Source organism: Tetrao urogallus, assembly GCF_951394365.1.
Source record: "Tetrao urogallus genome assembly, chromosome: 5".
Classification (NCBI taxonomy): domain Eukaryota; kingdom Metazoa; phylum Chordata; class Aves; order Galliformes; family Phasianidae; genus Tetrao; species Tetrao urogallus.
The window spans coordinates 10031820-10049026 of record NC_136818.1 but is presented as its reverse complement, the minus strand read 5'-3'; the positions used below and the strand labels follow the sequence as shown (position 1 = coordinate 10049026).

General features: G+C 49.9%; 1 protein-coding gene across 1 annotated transcript in view; it reads left to right on the top strand.

Moving 5' to 3' along the window:
• Positions 1 to 17207, top strand: part of PTPRF (protein tyrosine phosphatase receptor type F) — a gene marked incomplete at its 3' end in the record, with an annotated part of 217628 nt that overhangs the window by 157573 nt on the left and 42848 nt on the right. Inside the window, exons 7-12 of the mRNA XM_079535358.1 lie at positions 424 to 1005; positions 1533 to 1666; positions 2665 to 2809; positions 7627 to 7932; positions 10563 to 10756; positions 16687 to 16713. Coding sequence (XP_079391484.1) covers positions 424 to 1005; positions 1533 to 1666; positions 2665 to 2809; positions 7627 to 7932; positions 10563 to 10756; positions 16687 to 16713 — 1388 coding nt within the window. The remainder of the gene's footprint in view (positions 1 to 423; positions 1006 to 1532; positions 1667 to 2664; positions 2810 to 7626; positions 7933 to 10562; positions 10757 to 16686; positions 16714 to 17207) is intronic.

The following is a 17207-nucleotide window of genomic DNA, read 5'->3' as shown; positions in this document are numbered from 1 at the left end:
GGAAGCAGCATGGCTCCAGATTACTTGCGGTACTCTGGTTGCTTTACTGTATCCCACTGTAAATCAGCTGTAAACCTGGTTTCTGGGGCCAGCCCAGCCCAGCAAGCACCTTCCTACTGCCAGCTGAACCCCCATGACAGAAACATTCCTGCATCCCCGTTGAATTACCTTTATTTAGCCTGCTGCTGGTAAGTGCGTCAAGCACGTCTAATAACATGATTGCTCTGTTTATCCTTCCATTAAGAACCACTTCAAGCAATATATGGTAATATAAAAATGCATGTTCTAGAGTATGAAATGATTTCTGCCTTTTAAAGAAGAATGTTAATGGGAGGTGGCAGCTCCATTTTTATCCCCATGCACATTGCAGGGTTTGAGCTGACTAAATTATTTAAATCACACCTCTCTGCCTTCCAATTGCAGCGCTGCCAAAACCTCCAACGGAGCCATTAGTGACTGAAACGACAGCTACCAGCGTGACCCTCACCTGGGATTCGGGCAACTCTGACCCCATTTCATATTACGTCATCCAGTACAAGCCCAAATCCTTAGAGGGTCAGTTCCAGGAGGTGGACGGTGTGGCAACAACCCGCTATAGCATAGGTGGGCTCAGCCCCTTCTCGGAGTACGAGTTCCGGGTCATTGCAGTTAATAACATTGGCAGGGGTCCCCCCAGTGAGCTGGTTGAGGCTCGGACAGGAGAGCAAGCTCCTTCAAGTCCACCCCTCAAAGTCCAGGCACGGATGCTGAGTGCCAGCACCATGCTGGTCCAGTGGGAGCAGCCAGAGGAGCCAAATGGACAGATCCGAGGGTACCGCGTTTACTACACCACCGACTCGCATCTGCCTTTGAGCATGTGGCAAAAGCACAACACCGATGACAGCCATCTCACCACCGTGGGGAGCCTCATCACAGGGACCACATACAGCATCCGTGTCCTGGCCTTCACTTCCGTGGGCGACGGGCCACCCTCAGACATCATCCAGGTCAAAACGCAGCAAGGGGGTACGTATGGCGTGGGTGCCACAGCTTTGTGCCTACCCCAGTGGTGTGCAGCTCAGCTGCGTGTCTGATCTGCACCAGGCATCACAACTGCAGTTGATGCTCAAATGGTTGCTTGTCACAGTGTCATCCCTGCCCCCCCAGCCATCAGATGGTCTTGGAGAGCTAGTATAAATCCTTGTGCAAGTAACGCAGCCCACTCTTTGGTCTGGAGTATGATGCTGAAAGTGTGAGACAAGGTCCTCGGATGTGTGTGTTGGCACCTGTGTAACTGTACTGGGATATGAGTACCCCAGGAGCTGGGAAGCAGAGTCAGGGGCTTGCAGTAAGCAAGAGTCCCCTTGTCACCTGCCTGGGTTCCAGAGGTGCTTGCTTGTTGGCCAGGATATTCCAAGTACTGGGGAGAAGGAAGAAGGGGGGTCCAGAAGTGGAGGTCGAATCCTCCCAAAGTGAAACACAGTCTCTGTAAAGCAGAGCAACTTCCTTCCCTGCATCTGCCTGCTGGCACTAACTGTGTGTTTTGTCCCCAGTTCCTGCCCAGCCAGCTGACTTCCAGGCAGAGGCTGAGTCTGATACCCGCATCCTGCTGACGTGGCTGCCTGCCTCTCAGGAACGCATTACCAAATATGAGCTGCTGTACTGGGAAGGAGAGGATGGTGTTCAGGTGAGAATCCTGTCTCTGCTTCTGCAGCACTTTGGACCAAACATCACAATTCAGCTGCTTGTGCTGGTATGACAATGGGACTGTTTAATCTGATGTTTCCTCTGTCCCACAGGCATATGGCAGGGTCCAGTAGCCTTTGTTTGGCCCCTGTGTAAGTGCTCTCAGCAGTGCATGTTGTTCCCTAGCAAAGCACCACTAGTAGCTTGGGACAGGAGAAGCTCCAGTATGCACTGGCACTCTCCCTGATATATCTGTACTGCTGGTGTTTTTAAATGCTTATGTGGGCAGTGGGACATCCAAGTGGGTCTGAAATGCCCTTCAAAATCTGTCTGTAGCCCCTGGACTCTCCAAAGCATCTCAGGAGCAAATTGAGTTGAGAGCACTTCCACATTTACTGTCCTGCTCTGCATAAATCAAAATTAGCACTGCCATCAGGACAACACAGTGAGAACTGCTCCATGGCAGTATCATAGTGTCCTCTGGTCCTTTCCCACTCTCTCAGATTTATAGTGGCATGAGAGCTATAAGAAATACCGCCCACTGGGTGAAGTGTCAGCAAAACCAGCCTTTTGTCAGCGCTGGTTTGAGGTTCATTGAAAGTCCTGAGTGCTCATGGATGAGGGCTTCACTGTTTCACAGGCAGACATCATGTGTTGAAAAGAAACAAATTCCAGTGTCCTGTGCCCCTTGTCTGAACTCTGTAGTTAGAGACAGCATTCCCACAAAGCTGTCATGCACTGAGTGAAGTCTAGACTGTAAGTAGTGTAGCCAAGTGGTGGGAGAGATCTGCTTCCCTGCAGGGTCCTTGTATATCACCCAGAAAGCTCAATGCTTTGGAGTCCTGCAGGACTGCAGCAGGTTAGGTAGCATGGCCGTGACTTTTTGGGAGCCAGGATGGGTGATGGGGCTGCTGGTCTCCTTGGTGCTGGAGCTGAGCATCAGCTTTTATTTCTTCTCCACCTGCACCAAATAATCTGTGTTTTCTCTTCATTTTGCAGCAAAAGGTGGAGTTTGACCCAACCTCCTCATATGCTGTGGAAGGTCTCAAACCAGACACACTGTACAAGTTCAGGCTGGGTGCCCACTCTGAGCTGGGGGTAGGAGTCTACACCCCAACTGTGGAAGCCAGAACTGCCCAATCCAGTAAGTGTCTCAGTCTGCAGTACTAAAGACAAAGTAAAAGCAGTCCAGTTCTCATCACCTGGGCATGGAGCAGCTCGGTGCCTCTGCCCTTTTGTGACTGCAGGGATGCTGACATACATTTTGCTAAGGGGTGTATTGGGGAAAGTCAGCTGAAGTTTTGGATCAGGGCTCTTTGGCAGAGGGGGTGCACCCAAGTGGTAAGTTCTTCCTTTGTGTCCCTTTGATCATGCTGTCTTTCCCTGAGGGTAGATTCATAAAAACTGATGGAGGAGTGAAGCAGACTGGGAAATTGCTTTGGAGAGATTGATCTGAGCGGGCTTGTGCATCTCTATGAATTTACTACCATGCAGGCAAGCTGTCTGGACAGGCAGCATACGGGTGTTTGGCTGGCTCTAAATGTGGCTCTTCCCAGGCCATAGGTTTTTCACCCCTTCGCTCCTCATTCCGGCTGCCTTGCTTCTGCAGGACTCATTCTGTGGTCCATACACTCAGTAGCAAAGTGAAGCATTCTTTGAGGCCAGATGTGCCTGTGGCTGTCAGGCAGCTGGAGGACTTTGTTTGGGAAGGTAGCTGTCTGCCTGGTTTGTGTGAGCAAATGAGACTGCTGCTTCTGGGACTGCAGCACTAGGGGAAACCAAAACAAGCTGCAGTAGATTTAATAGGGAGGCTAGATAATGAAGTGACCCAGGCAATATCACTTTCATCCTCTCTCTGCCCCATGTGATCACAGAGCTGGAGTTCGCATTGCTCTGATTGGCAGCTCAAAGTGCAGTGCATAAGCAGATTAGGGCTATCAAAGGGCCCTGCGATAAGCTCGTTTTCACTAACGATTTTTGGGCTTGCCATTATGCAAAGAGCATTAAAAAGGGGAAAAAAGACATTTCCGTTTTCACCGTCTGTCTGGGATTTGCTAGCCATGTGGGGTGAGCAGTTGGCAAAGGCAGACAGCCTTCCCTGCAGGGAGGGTGCCTGCATGCACAGCAGCAGTGAGCCTGAGACGGCCATTAGAAAGGGAGCCCTGGCAGGGAAGAGCAGCTCTGCTCACTATTGGAACGACCTTCTCTTTGAGGGAAACTCGACTTCATTAATATATCAGTTGCAAGGTTTCCTCCACCCCCCTTAAGCGAGCTAATGGTGTCTCAGTGCTGCAAGATAGACAGGTATGAAAAAGGAGAGCAGTTCAGATCAAGCAGTTATAGCTACTTAAACACTGAGAACAAGTTCTGAGTATGGGGATTTGTGCACCTATTTCAGATAGCTTTTGTATTGGTAGGCAAAGGCTAAAGCAACTCTTGTGCCACTTAATTTCATCAGTGGGTGCCCTTATCCTTGAACACACTTAATAGCAGACAGCTCTGTGTGTAAATGAGTCCTTCAGTCTCACAACAGTCCAAGAAAGAGAAGCCTTTCCTTTATGAACTCCACAAAGCAGACATCTTCCCATGGCCTACTACTCCATGTGCTGTCTGCTCACAGGGGATCTCCCAGTGGTCTCTTCTTGAGGTTGTCACCTCACTGGCCAGTGGAGCAGTAGCTAACTGCTTCTGTTCTGTAATGGAGACAGGATGGAAAAGATTTAGCCAAAACCCACAGGAATAACTTGAGTTTACCAATGAAACCCTCCCTACGTTGATGACCCTAAGAGTTGTTCAGTTTATCCAGCGAGTGGATCGTGGCTTACAGGCTCCTACATTAGAAGATTTCTAATGGCACTCTTTGTTCTTACAAGAAAACTGCTTGGCAGATACTGACGAGCTGCTCAGTGAGACTCACGGACCACTGGCTGAGCAGTCCAAGGGCAGAGTGGATTTTTACATACTGAGGGTCTCAAAGTCAAACAGGTTTTTCAAAAGGCTTTGCTTCAGCTCTACAGAAGTTGTGTGCATGGCACATGACTACTGGGCAGGAATTCTTTGGTCTGCACTTAACAACATCTTGTGTTACATGGTTGGATTGGTCCCCCATGGACTTCAAGCATATTAATCTAGAAAGTCTGTTGCTCCCAGCCACGAACTGGCTCCCTTCCTGCACTCTTCCAACTGATTGCCCTGAGAAAAGCTGTTAGATCTCAGAGGATGACATGTTCAGGTGGGACACAAACCGCAGGAGCAGCCAAAGAGCCTGTCTTCAGGGTCTATTCCTGGCCCTGACAAGCCAGTCACCGGTAAGGCAGGCAGGAGGCACATCACTGCTAATGAGTCACTAATGGGCTGCAGAAAGGTGTCTGTATTGTTGCTGCTGGGCTTTTCTCATGGCATTCCTGCTTAGGAAGAGCAGGGAAGCTTGTTGTGGAAGACCAGAGGGATGCATAGCCCGTCTGTGCCCTTCCAGCAGCACAGCTCAGACCTCAGACCCCGAGCAGACAGCTCCTGGGCTGTCTTTCCTGCTAAGCTGCTTGCTTAGCTGCTGGGCCCCTGCAAAAAGTACAAGCAGTGCTTCTCTAAGGGATTGAGGAACATGGAGGGGGGGGGAGTTTTCCAGGAGCCTGCAGTGCCTCAGGCAAATAGGGTGATGTGGGAGAGGAACGTCAGCTCTGTGCCCATCAGGCTTCACCATTAAAGTGCTGTTCCCACTTGAAATATGAAGGTGGATCTTGAGGCTGCCTGTTCCCTAGTGTGAGGAGTAGGTGGGCTGGGTGGGCACATGGAGCTGCTGTGGGCCAGAGGGGGAGGCTGGTTGGAGCAGCTGGGAGAAAGCAGCTGTTTGCATGGTGCGTGTGTGGGTGTGTGCTGGCTGCCCAGTCTGCTCTTTGCTGATCCTGGGTTGGACACTTTCACTCCCTGTGCAGTTTAAGTTGATCCTGCTTGTGTTACCAAGTTTTATTTTGCTTTCTTTAAGTGTTAATCTGAGTTTGTGCCATGTACATCATGTGTGTGACTCTTACCCAGTCAACAGCCAACATTTGACCTGCCCACGCTGCCAGCCAAAGCTGTCTTTGGAAAAGGAGTTCACTGTTGCATCCTGAAGCATGCTGTAGAGGCTCAAAGCCAGAGCAAGCCTGCAGCAAAAGGCTTTGCCTCTGTGCAAACAGTGGCATAAGCTTGCTTAGCTCCTTGTTTCTCAACTGCCCCTCTGAAGGATGCCAGCAGGATCTGTGTCTTTCCCTGAATTCACTCTTGCTGTTGCTTCAGGACTGTGTCTTCCTACTTTCTTGCTACTTCTCTGCTCAATTAACTAAAAGTGTGTGAGGATTCGTGTTCTACTTCAACTCCCTTCTAGTATACCAGATGGCAGGGCCATTCCCGCTCTACCTCCCTCATGGAGGCAGTTGCTTGCTTCCGCACACTGCTGTAGCTTCTCTTCCCCCAGAGCTGGTCCCAGCTCTGCCCAGGCACCAGGGATGCATCCCGCTCCCTGAGCACAGAAGTGGACGCTGAGGGTTACGTGCAGCCTGCAGCTGCCTCAGCAAGCAGATGTCACCAGTGGCACTGAGATGTCCTGCTGTCCCCAGCCTTCCCAGATCTTCGTTTGCTTCCATCCTATGCCCGGCACGGTCTAGGTGCAATCATTGGATGTTCCAGTTATCTGAGGTCCCTTGCTGTGTGAGGTGACACAGGTTGTGTTCACCCATGAGGAGGCAAGCTGTCCCTGTGCCCCCAAGAGCCAAGCTCTGGTGCACAGGTGGCTTAAAGGACTTACGCATGGGGAGCCTCTCTTTCTGCATATATAGATTTCTGGGTGCAGTGAGGAACTGGAAGCAGCCTTTCATCCACTATGACAAAGTAGAGGTGTCTTGTACTCCCTTATTGCTTGGCCAGACTGGTTTGCAGCCTTACAGTGTTTGTGCACACTTTTTGGTGGTGGTGTCATGCCCTCTGCTTATGGCTCATTTCCCAGCAAGCACCCAGGGATGCACCCATCTCTCTCATCACTTCCCCAGCCAGAGGGGCTCCCTCCATTCCCCAGGCTTCTACCCTTGTGAGAAAAATCCAAGCACAGAACTACTGTCAGTTATTATCTCCTTTTCTAGTCCCTCTCTTGCTTCCAACAGTGCTGTGTGAAGAGGACTGAGGTGCACCCATCACCCAGTTCCCATTCCTTCCACTGAGATCAGTTAGCACTGCTCAGGCTCAGAAGTTATCTCAAAGAGCAGATGGCTTTTCACCTCTGAAGAGACAGGACCTGCATACCTTCCCCTACACAGCTGCACAGGACAGCAAGCTGCTGCAGCAGGTGACCAACGTGGCAGGCATGGAGCACGCAGGCCCAGGTACAACACCCATTCAAAGCAGCCCAGCCATGCTATCCTTTGTTTCTACATGGTGCCTGGCTCTCATCTGGGCAAGGTGCTGCTCGCCACTGACAGCTGAACACGACCAGCCAGCCTCAGTCACCTGCCTTCCCTGCCCTCTGTTGTTTCCTTCACTTGTCTAGAGCAGGCTTTCATGCAGTCTGGTGTGTGAGCTTCTCCTTCTGCCATTCTTGCCTTCTGTAGCTTCCTACCTCTTCTGGTTTCCATCTGCTTCGGATCTTCACTGAAAACATCTTCATTCTCCTTACCAGTCTCTCTCTTCCTTTATTGTCACTTGTGCTTGGTAAAGTCAGCATCCAGAACAGCATGGGGAGGAGGTGCTTTCTGGTGCAGAAGAGCTCTTCTGTCTCCATGCTGCTCATCAGGTTTTCAAATCCAAATTGCCCCTGGTGCCATCTCTGATGATCTGAGAGAAGGGCAGGTGGTAGTCCAGGAACCTACTGGCGGCATTTCCACGTGTATGTCCAGTGCTCAGTTGGCTGGGTAACAGTTCCCTGTGCATTTTGGTTTGTCCTTCCACTCATTTCCCTTCATCTCCCCACTTCCTTCATTTATTTATCCCCAGCCCCTTCTGCCCCACCCCAAGAAGTCGAGTGTGTAAGCACCAGCTCCACTACCATCCGGGTAAGTTGGGTGCCACCGCCTGCCCAGAGCCGCAATGGGGTCATCACCCAGTACTCCATTGCATACCAGGCAGTGGAAGGAGATGACAGCACCAAGCATGTGGTGGATGGCATTGGACGGGAGCACTCCAGCTGGGAGATCAAGGACCTGGAGAAATGGACCGAGTACAAGGTGTGGGTAAGGGCTCACACCGATGTGGGGCCAGGACCGGAGAGCATCCCCGTGCACGTGCGCACTGATGAGGATGGTAGGTGTTACCTGACAGCTCCTTCAGCTACCACCTTGGGGTAACCAGTGCTCCCCTAGATGAGTAGCTCACAAAGAGGGGAAAGGCAGAGGGGGATGTGCTTCCTCAAACAGGGCTGATGGCTGCTGGGAGCTCCAGACAGCAGCTCCAGGCATTACAGCGCTTTGTGTGTTTGGCTTCCTAGAGGGTATGGTGGTGGCTTCCTTTTTCTGTAGCATGGGTTCTCCCAGCCAAAGGCTGCTCTTGCGTTGTGAAATCAGTGAGACTCAAAGTTTGCTTGTTGACCTGAAATCCAGCACATAAAAAGGGGGAAATGAAATCCATTTGAAACTTGTAGATATCTCAGGAAAGCTGCTTCCCGCCCTGGCTTCCAGGCAAGCCACAGCTTATATAAATCTGCTCTTCCACTCAAGAGCCAGAATATTGCATGTACAGAACACTTTACTGGATACGACAGCTTTAAAGAGAAATTGCTTTGTATTAGCAACGCTGTCAGTTATGTCATCATGACTTAAGCCATTTCCTTTGAAAGTGCCAGAGCTCAGGATGACAGTAGGAACTTCCATGGCTTCATGCTGACCCCAGAAGCTGCAGATTTAATGGGAGGAGAAAGAGATGCAGCATCCGGGCAAAGAAAGGGTGATCTCTACCTTGCCCAGTCAGCGTAGCAAATTGGAACCAGGCACGCTACAGTTTCCCTAAATGGGCTACCACTGTCCCTCGCGTCTCTGTGGCTCTGGAGGTGGTGTCTGGGAATGCTCGCTGACTGCATTCCTGGGCTGGCAAACACATCTGTGTGTCTCCTGCTGCCTGTATTGTTTGCTTCAGTTCTCCTTCTGCAGACTTGTAGCCCAAGGGAAGCTGCTACCCTAGAAATGTCGCAGCAAGCTTCCTCGGTTCATTTTCGGACACCATGGTTGGACTTTGCGGCTCAGCTGTCAGGAGTGATTTCATATTCCTCCGACATGCTGATGCTCAGTAGATAGCCATGGATGGATGAGAAATGCTGAAAACGAATTGAACTTTCCCTCTTGGATGTGGGATGCAGCATGTACCTCCCAGAACAGGGTAACTTCCCCTCTCACAGTCAGTGTTCCTCGAAACACTGCGCTGCTCACGGTCACTTCTTTTCGTGCCCCACAACGTCTCTGCGCTGTGTCCTGCCAAGGCCAACTGCCTTCTGCCAGCAGAGCTTGGCACACAGCTTCTCTGTGGTTCTCAGGGAGGATCATGCTGTTTGCTTGGGCTCCCAGCTGTGTGTGGGGGCAGACGCCTTGCTAGGACAGGAAAGCCCCATGGCTTGTTCCCGGTCACTGCACTGAGTCAGATTACAGCGTGGGCTGCTCCAGCCAGAAGGTGGTTACCCTTCATGCACAGCCCACTCCGTTCCCATACCTTGAGCTGGCCCCATCACACTAAAATGCCCCATTCATCCTTTCTGTATTTTATTTAATTATGTACAATTAAGAAGGACATCTGGGGAAAGTAATGAATTGCCCTGCGGCTTAAAAACTGTGCTTACCTGCTGGGTAGCTGTTTCTTCCCCATCTAGTTGATCGAAATAGCAATGTTCATTATGTCTGCTTGTCAGCTATCCATCCCTAATTATCTAATACTGATTATTCCTTACTGTGCAGAGAATTGGGGCATAGGGGGGTTCCAAACCCCTGGATTTTCCTAGGCAGTGGAGGGTGGAAGGAGCTGGGCCCAGGTCCCTCTGTGGGTGTGCTCTGCAGGGAGCACACACCTCCGCCCCTTGCTGCTTCAGGTGGAAGGAGCTTTCCAGGAGCAACCAAGAGGCTAATTTTTTAGCATTGACATTTTTGTCACAGTCAATGCAAGAGCAAAAAGTAATAAGGAGGTAATTTTTCCAAATGGTAAATACGGTATAAATACATTTTTAAACGGGCCTCACCTTGCAAGAAAATTGATATTTTCTGGGCAGTGTAATTTTTCATTTTATTATCAAAAAGAATTCAGCTAGCCGTGCATGAAATACAGTCCCTAGAGCTGTCACAGTCCCCACAGGCCCCTTTATCTGGCTGAGTTCAGTGAGCACTGTCTGTGAGCTCTGGGTTATTGTTTTAGGATGGTGCTTTTCTCCCTCATTAACCTCTTGCTGTCACAGGGGAGGAGCACACGTGCTCAAGCTGGTGGCAGTGCTGGGACCCCACAGGGCAGCACCCAGCCGTGCAGCCTGGGATGCGGCGGGAGCACGCAGGGAGATCTGCGAGGAGCAGGCTCACAGTGACAGGCAGTGTGCAGGGAGAGCTTCAGAACCCCCACCTCTGCCACAGGGCACCCTGAGCTGTCATGTTCTTTCACATTCTGCTTTGCTTTTGCCCACTGCTGGAGACAAGAGAGGGACAGATGGGGCTGATCCAGTATTGCTGCTCCTATTGGGTGCTCCTGCATATCACAGCCCTGCTTTCTCCCACTGGGAGCAACAGAAGTGTTGGGATGTTAGGTCGGGGTTGTGTCACATGGTGAAATACAGCACGACCTCCTGGGCAAGGTGCAGGGGACTTGTGGAGGCACAGCCGTCCCTGCAGTGAGATGGAAGGAAGGTAGCAATGGTTGAAGAGCTGACATTGTGCACCCGCTAAGTGCCCGTCCCGTGTGTGTTACAGTGCCCAGTGCCCCACCACGAAAGGTGGAGGTGGAGTCCGTGAATTCGACAGCCATCCGGGTGAGCTGGAAGCTGCCCATCTCCAACAAGCAGCACGGGCAGATCCGGGGCTACCAGGTGACCTACGTGAAGCTGGAAAACAACGAGCCCCGCGGGCAGCCTGTCATCAAGGATGTCATGCTGTCGGAAGCACAGGTACAATATGGGGACAGTGGGCTGGCGGGCATGGCACCTTCCCTCTCTGCAGAGGGCTGGGCTGTCCGGGCCCAAGCATTGCTTGGCAAATATGGAGCATGGGACACACAGCCCTGCCCAAGCAGGGAGAACTTTCTATCCATGAGCTGTAACTGGTAAAAAGCTAATTGGAAAAGAATTGCTGTAGGAGAGATGTTGTATCGGGTGATGTTCCTCTCTTACCCCTTCTCCCACACATACCTCTCTCCGCCTGCTTCATCCTGTGCTCACTCCAGAGGATCTTCAGAGGATCTTAAACAAGCTTGAGGTCTGCTGCTTCCATGCTGCTGACTGTATCCAGAGCAAAGCCTCTATCCAGGCAGAGCCACGGGAGCTGCCTGCCTGTGGGTGGCTGTGCACACTCAGAGGGCACAGCTGCTGCGCAGGGCAGCCCTCAGGGCTCAGCAGAGCCCTCCTGCTCAGCTCTTCCCTTCTGCTTGTGCAAGGCAGGGATTTTGTATACTTTGTATACTTCACCAAGCTGTAAGCCAAGGCCTTGTTCCCACCCGGTCCTCCAGATGTGGTTATGGGCTCTGTACAGCCCAATAAGCTGCTCTGCCTCTTCCCAGTGGTCAGGGAAGTTGTCGGTGCCCTGCGATGAAGCACAGCTCTTCTTTGCAGAAAGGAGCCCTTCATCCTGGATGACCCGTGCTGTTCTCAACAAAGATAATCATATAAATGAAGTACAGGATCTGCTGCTGTTGGAAGCGACGAGTAATCGATTCTGAGCTGGCTTGCTTGAATGATGCCCAATATAAATACTGGAGAGTTGCAACGATTAATTGATCTGTCTGCTGAACACAGCTGTGAATCATTTATACGTTTGTCAGTGGGGAGCGTGGTGCACAGAGGCAGCTTTCCTCCCCATTCATATTCTGAAGGATAAAACTCAGTAATAATAAGAGGAAAACTTTAAAGAGAAGATGCTGTGAGGGTCTTCACGGTGTTATCTGGGACACATCTTTGTTTGTTTCAGATGTTGCTTTATTTTAATCATTAAAAAAGCTACTTGCTGCCCTTTTTTTTTATTCCAGGAGGATATAATCTTCCATGTTGTTTGAACAATTGATGCTGTGTTGTTCAGCTGGAGTTGAGAGTTAATGGGTTAGTCTCGAGTGTAGGTGGGTAAAGCTGGCAGTATTGTTCTTGTTGGTGTTTTCAAATATTTTCTGCTTGCCCAGCCGGTTCTGCTTTCATTCTTTACACATACATTTCTGAGAGAGGAAGGAACCCCATGCCAACATTCAGGAATGAGAGTACCAGAGCCAGAAACTTTCCAAGGAGTGCTGGATTTTGCATAGCTTTGAATGCGTGCAGTTATCATCAAGGAGGCAAGCAGCTTAAAGTTTCCTGGCCTGTCAAACCAATTACCAGTCTTTGATATTTGGTGAATTTATGTGGGAAAGTCCTTGCTGGCTGCAGTATTTTTTCCCGGCGTATATCATGCTGTGTTCATCTGCTGAAATTCCTGAGCAGAAGATAGTTGCTCAGAAGTGACTGCTGTGAAGAAGTTCATGTCACCCTTGGGACAAACTAACGGTGATCCTGCAGGAAGGAGGTTTCATTGACTTGGCAGAAGAGATATCTCCCAGTAGAGAGAGAAGCCAGGCATAACCTGTGCTGTGCATCTGCTCCAGAAGCGGAAGAACCCTGCGAGAGCTGCAGTCTTTCAGTACAGCAGTGTGTATCTTTGCTAACAGCCAGATCAAACCTTAACAGGTAGCCTGGGAAGAGTTATTTTCAGTGGAGCGGAACAAAGGTTCACTGGTACACTTGTCCTGGAAGGTCACAGGATGTAGATGGAGTCCTGTTGAGGACTCATAAACATTCATAAAATGTAAACTGATGCACAAAGAGAGAATTAAACCAATTCCAAATGTGGATGCAGGACAGAAATTCTTTGGACATGTAGGCAGAACTGCTCCTCCTGCCCAGACAGGCTGTCTGCTGATTTTGAGTAGGTATGTACCACATAATCTGTTTCCTGCAGATGGTATGAAGACACTGGCATTAAAGCTGGCTTGTGACTTTTGCTGATTGAAGACGAGAAACACAGAGAGAGTAAACGAAGATGAAAGGAAGAAGAAAAGGAAAGGAGATGTTAGCTATGCAGATAATACAAATTCTCAGTTTTCAAAACCATTTGAGCGGAAAGGACTAAACCATCAGCAGTGAAATAGGGGCCCTGGTGCTGGGGAGATCACGTTATTTTGCAGCCTCCTGCCTAGGGAGAAAAATCTGTTGTTAGGAAGGCCCTGCAATGGAGCTGAGGCTTCTCCCTCCTCCCTTTGGCCATACCTGTGTGACTGATTACCTCTTCCAGAATTCTCTGTGCCTTCTAGTCTGAACTCTGTATGCAGTCATCCCGGCCCCATGACCACACTTGAAAGGAGTGAGGGCAGTCTGAGGTCTTGGCTGAACCCTGCCTTGCTCATACAAATTCTTGCTGGCTTGAGGGATTGGAGGATAGCAAGGCCGTGGGACACAGGAGTTGGGTTCCACAAGGGAGGGTAGGGGCCCACTATCTTTCCTTCGTCTTCAATCCCCTAGCAGCTCCAGCAAGTCCACGGTTCCACAAGGGAGGGTAGGGGCCCACTATCTTTCCTTCGTCTTCAATCCCCTAGCAGCTCCAGCAAGTCCACACAAGCAGGTGGCTCAATCCCTCCCATGCCTTCCCAACTGCTGGACTCATGTGCCTGCAGAGTGCAGCGTTGAGCAGTGGCAGGGCTGAATCTGGAGCTCTGAGCACACAGGAGGTATCAGGGGATGCAGACTGCATGCTGGCCTCACTGCTTGCAGCCTTCTGCAGGCCCAGACCTGGCCATAGAGTTTTACCAATGCTTCTGCTGCTGGGAGTTGGCTGGATACAGCTTCAGGTCATCATGTGTGGATAAGGGGCTCCTGACACTTCCTCCTCCTGCTCTGCAAAGAGCCATAGCAGGGGAGAGGTGTGCTGCCCGCGTGAACAGTTGCAGGCCCACAGGGAGATTCAGTGGTGTTGGCAGGTGGCACCTCTCCATCCAGCAGGCAGCCCCAGTGCATGTCCCACCAGAAGAGCAGCAAGAAGTAACGGTGAACACTCGAGCTGCTGGAATGAGACCAGAGGAGATGGACAGAGCCCAGCCCAGGTGTAGCGGAAGAATTTACAGCTGCCTTCTATTGCTGGGTGATAGTCTGGGATCCTTGTCTAGATCTGCACTGAACAACTCCTGCCTGTGCTCACCTAGGTTAAGAGTGTGGTGTGTTGGTGAGATGTAGCGTGCTTCATGATGAAAGAAAAGCACAATCTGGGAGGCATTTCAGTAAAAGAGAAGTTCTGGAGCTGTCAGGCCCCTTCACATCCAACAGTCTGAGCACCCTGAGCTCGCATCTGGAGTTTCACAGTTGCACTGCTGTCACTGAAGCAGAGAGCAGGATCTGCAGGAAAACCCCAATATCTGCTTCTGATAGTTTGGGATACTTAGGAGGGATTGAATCTGTCTTTTGCAAGAGCCGTGGTCAGGGAAAATAGCTATTCCCTGCTGAGACACGACTACGCTGGGCAGTGCTGAAGTGTAAAATGAAACGTTAAGGCACTGCAGCTGCTATAAATACAGACTGTTAGCTTTAGCACTTCCCTGAGCCATCCTGCCTCATGCACGCAGCACTGTCTGAGTTCTTTTTATGACAGCTCCTGGGCCTTTCAGATCAGTTTGTTTTGCTGACCAACCTTACACGCTTAAAAAGCAATCAAGCTAGGATAGGAAGGAAATGTTTTGATCCACAGGTGATATTTTCTTAATGAAATTGAATCTATACCAAGGTATTTATGCAGACCTGGATTTTCACTGTTACTCATCAACACAGATCTCAAGGCGTTTCTTTGCACTCTGATCTGATACAAGATTAAAGTCCACTGAAAACATAAGAGCAAACAGAGTCTGTACATTAAACATTTGGTCTAAAATCCTCCTGGATGATAAGCTCCCTGCTGTGGTGAGAGAGGCTGCAAGATGCAGTAGCCTTGCTGTTTGTTGCAGCAGGGTATCAGCTGCTGCTCCTGCAGCTGCACACAGACAGCCCTGGAGCAGCATAGGGTGCTATCACCCCCAAGGCCCCCATCCATCAGGAGCACAGTGTTGGAGTGACTTCTGGGAGAAAGAGCTGCCAGCCTCACATCCTTCCTGCAGCAGGACTTGGTCAGGGCAGAGTGTGTGGCTGTTGGCTGTGGTGGAAGGTAGGACATCAGCAGTGATGGCTTAGGATCAGGGGAGCACACAGCAGTGGAAATAGCACCAAGCTGCATGTGGAGAGAGGACCTTTAGGGACAGCAGTAGCTAGTCATGGTCTTGGTATGATAGGAGTTCTTTAGGGACAACTTGACCTCTTTGCTGAAATTAAATTCTAAGCTGCTTTAGGAGGATGGGTCTGCTGCAGTCTCATGGCATCAAATAAGTAAACTATAACAAAATTGTAAAGGAACCTTTCTCACATAGCTGCTGCTTTCTGAATTTAGAGAATACAACGGCAAATATTTGGAAGGTATGCCATGTATTTTACTGCTGATAGAGTTCTCTACCACTGCGATAAGCTCCAGCCTGTGAAAGCCACCTTAAATAGCCTGAGTACAAAAGGCAGCTTGTAGCTTTAATACCATTTAGGGCTTCTGCAGCACCAGCAGGTTCCCAGGCACTTCAGCAGTATTAGCTGGGCATCCTGGTGTCCTGGGGAAGGCAGGCTCTGAGTGCCATTTCACAGCTGGCGGCTCGGGCTCAGCACAAGTCTCACCATGGCTCACGCTGTGAGTCAGAAGCAGTAATACCTATCTTCCACTTTCATCTCTGTGCTTGAACCCATCGACCCGCGCTTGCTCCAGGCAGATTTAGTAACCTGAGGTGTAACGCTTCACCTTGGCTGAGAGAGCACTCTGTGATCTCTGCAAACCTTCTTTTGGTGCATCAACCACAGAGAACCGTGCTGCTGGTATGCCTGACAGTTATGATGCCGTATAACCCCAAATCCCGTCAGAAACCTGCATAGTCTCTCTCCAGAGCCATAATTGAGCTGCCATGGCTGCGATCGCTTGTGATCTTTTATTGCAAAATGTTTTCTGTAGAAGTGTTGCCTGCAGGGCTGCTCTTGCCAAGTGAGTGTTTGCTGCCTTGGTGTTGTGTAGTTTGGAATGAGGAGCTGTTTCCTTGGTATAGACACCACATCTACCCTTGCTCCAAGCCATTGCAGCATGCTGGGGAGGAACAGCCTAGTGTGGAGCTCCGAGTAGGATCTTGGCCTCACTGTGTTTCCAAGAGAAGGCACTCTGCAGTTTTCTGAGGTCCTCAGAGCACTTTCTTGCAATTGTTACAGAAAAGAAATCTGTAAATAACGTTTTGGTGCTTCCCTGCAGAAGTCCCAACTGGGCTCTGTGTATGAAGTCTTTAATTCTCAGCAAGAGATGATAGCTGCAGGATCACTAGAACAGAACCTGGAGATCAGGCCACAAAATAGTGTTGTGAATGCTGTCATTTGTGGGACATCATTGATTCCCATAGCCTCATCCCTTCTTGCTCCTCCTCGTGGAAGAGGTAGAAAAGTGTGAACAGAGCCAGAAAGGGAAAGGATGGCGAAGTTAGGAAGTGGTGACCTTTCTGTCCGCGTGGGAAGAAAGTCCTTTGCCCAGCTTTGTGTGAGTGAGCACAGACCTCCTGCTCAGGCTAGCAGCATGTAGAGAATGGCGTTGTCCCATTTCTTCCCTTGGCACAGCCTGTGGCAAGTGACCCTCTGTATGTAAGTGTTCCAGTCCCCCCACCCAGTCCTGCTAACCCCCGCTGTTGTCATTGTCATCCCCTTCCTACACGTTGCCCCTTAAAACTCTGTCTCCATTTTTCTCTCCTCCTTCCTTTCTCCCCCGTCAGTGGAGAGCTGAGGACTCCGTCGACCATGTAAGTACCACTTGTGTGTATTCCAGGTTGGAAGAGAGGGGTTTGGAAAATCGATTTGTGAATTTTGTAGACACAGTGCTGTCAAAACATCCTTTTCACTCCCTTAATGAGGCTGGAGAGTTACACTGTGAAACCTTCCACAAGCAGCAAATCCAGAGAAAATTGGCATTTAGATTGCTACTAAATGTAGAAAAGCAATTGACATTTCCTATAATCTGTATTTCCAGCTTGTTGTAGTGCAGTTTTAGGCAGGCTCAAGTGATTGACTCAGGAGGTGCATCCTACTTTCTGCAGTAGTTGGCCCACCGAGTTACACAGTCAAATTAGATATATAATCTTTAAACCACATTGATTGTAGTCATGAAAAATAACCTACACTCTCAACCATGACCTTTGGCTGAAACACACATAGTAATAAGAAAACAATCACATTTAAACAGTTAAATTCAATTTTTTCCATATAATTTTGAAATATCAAATTGGAGGAACAAACT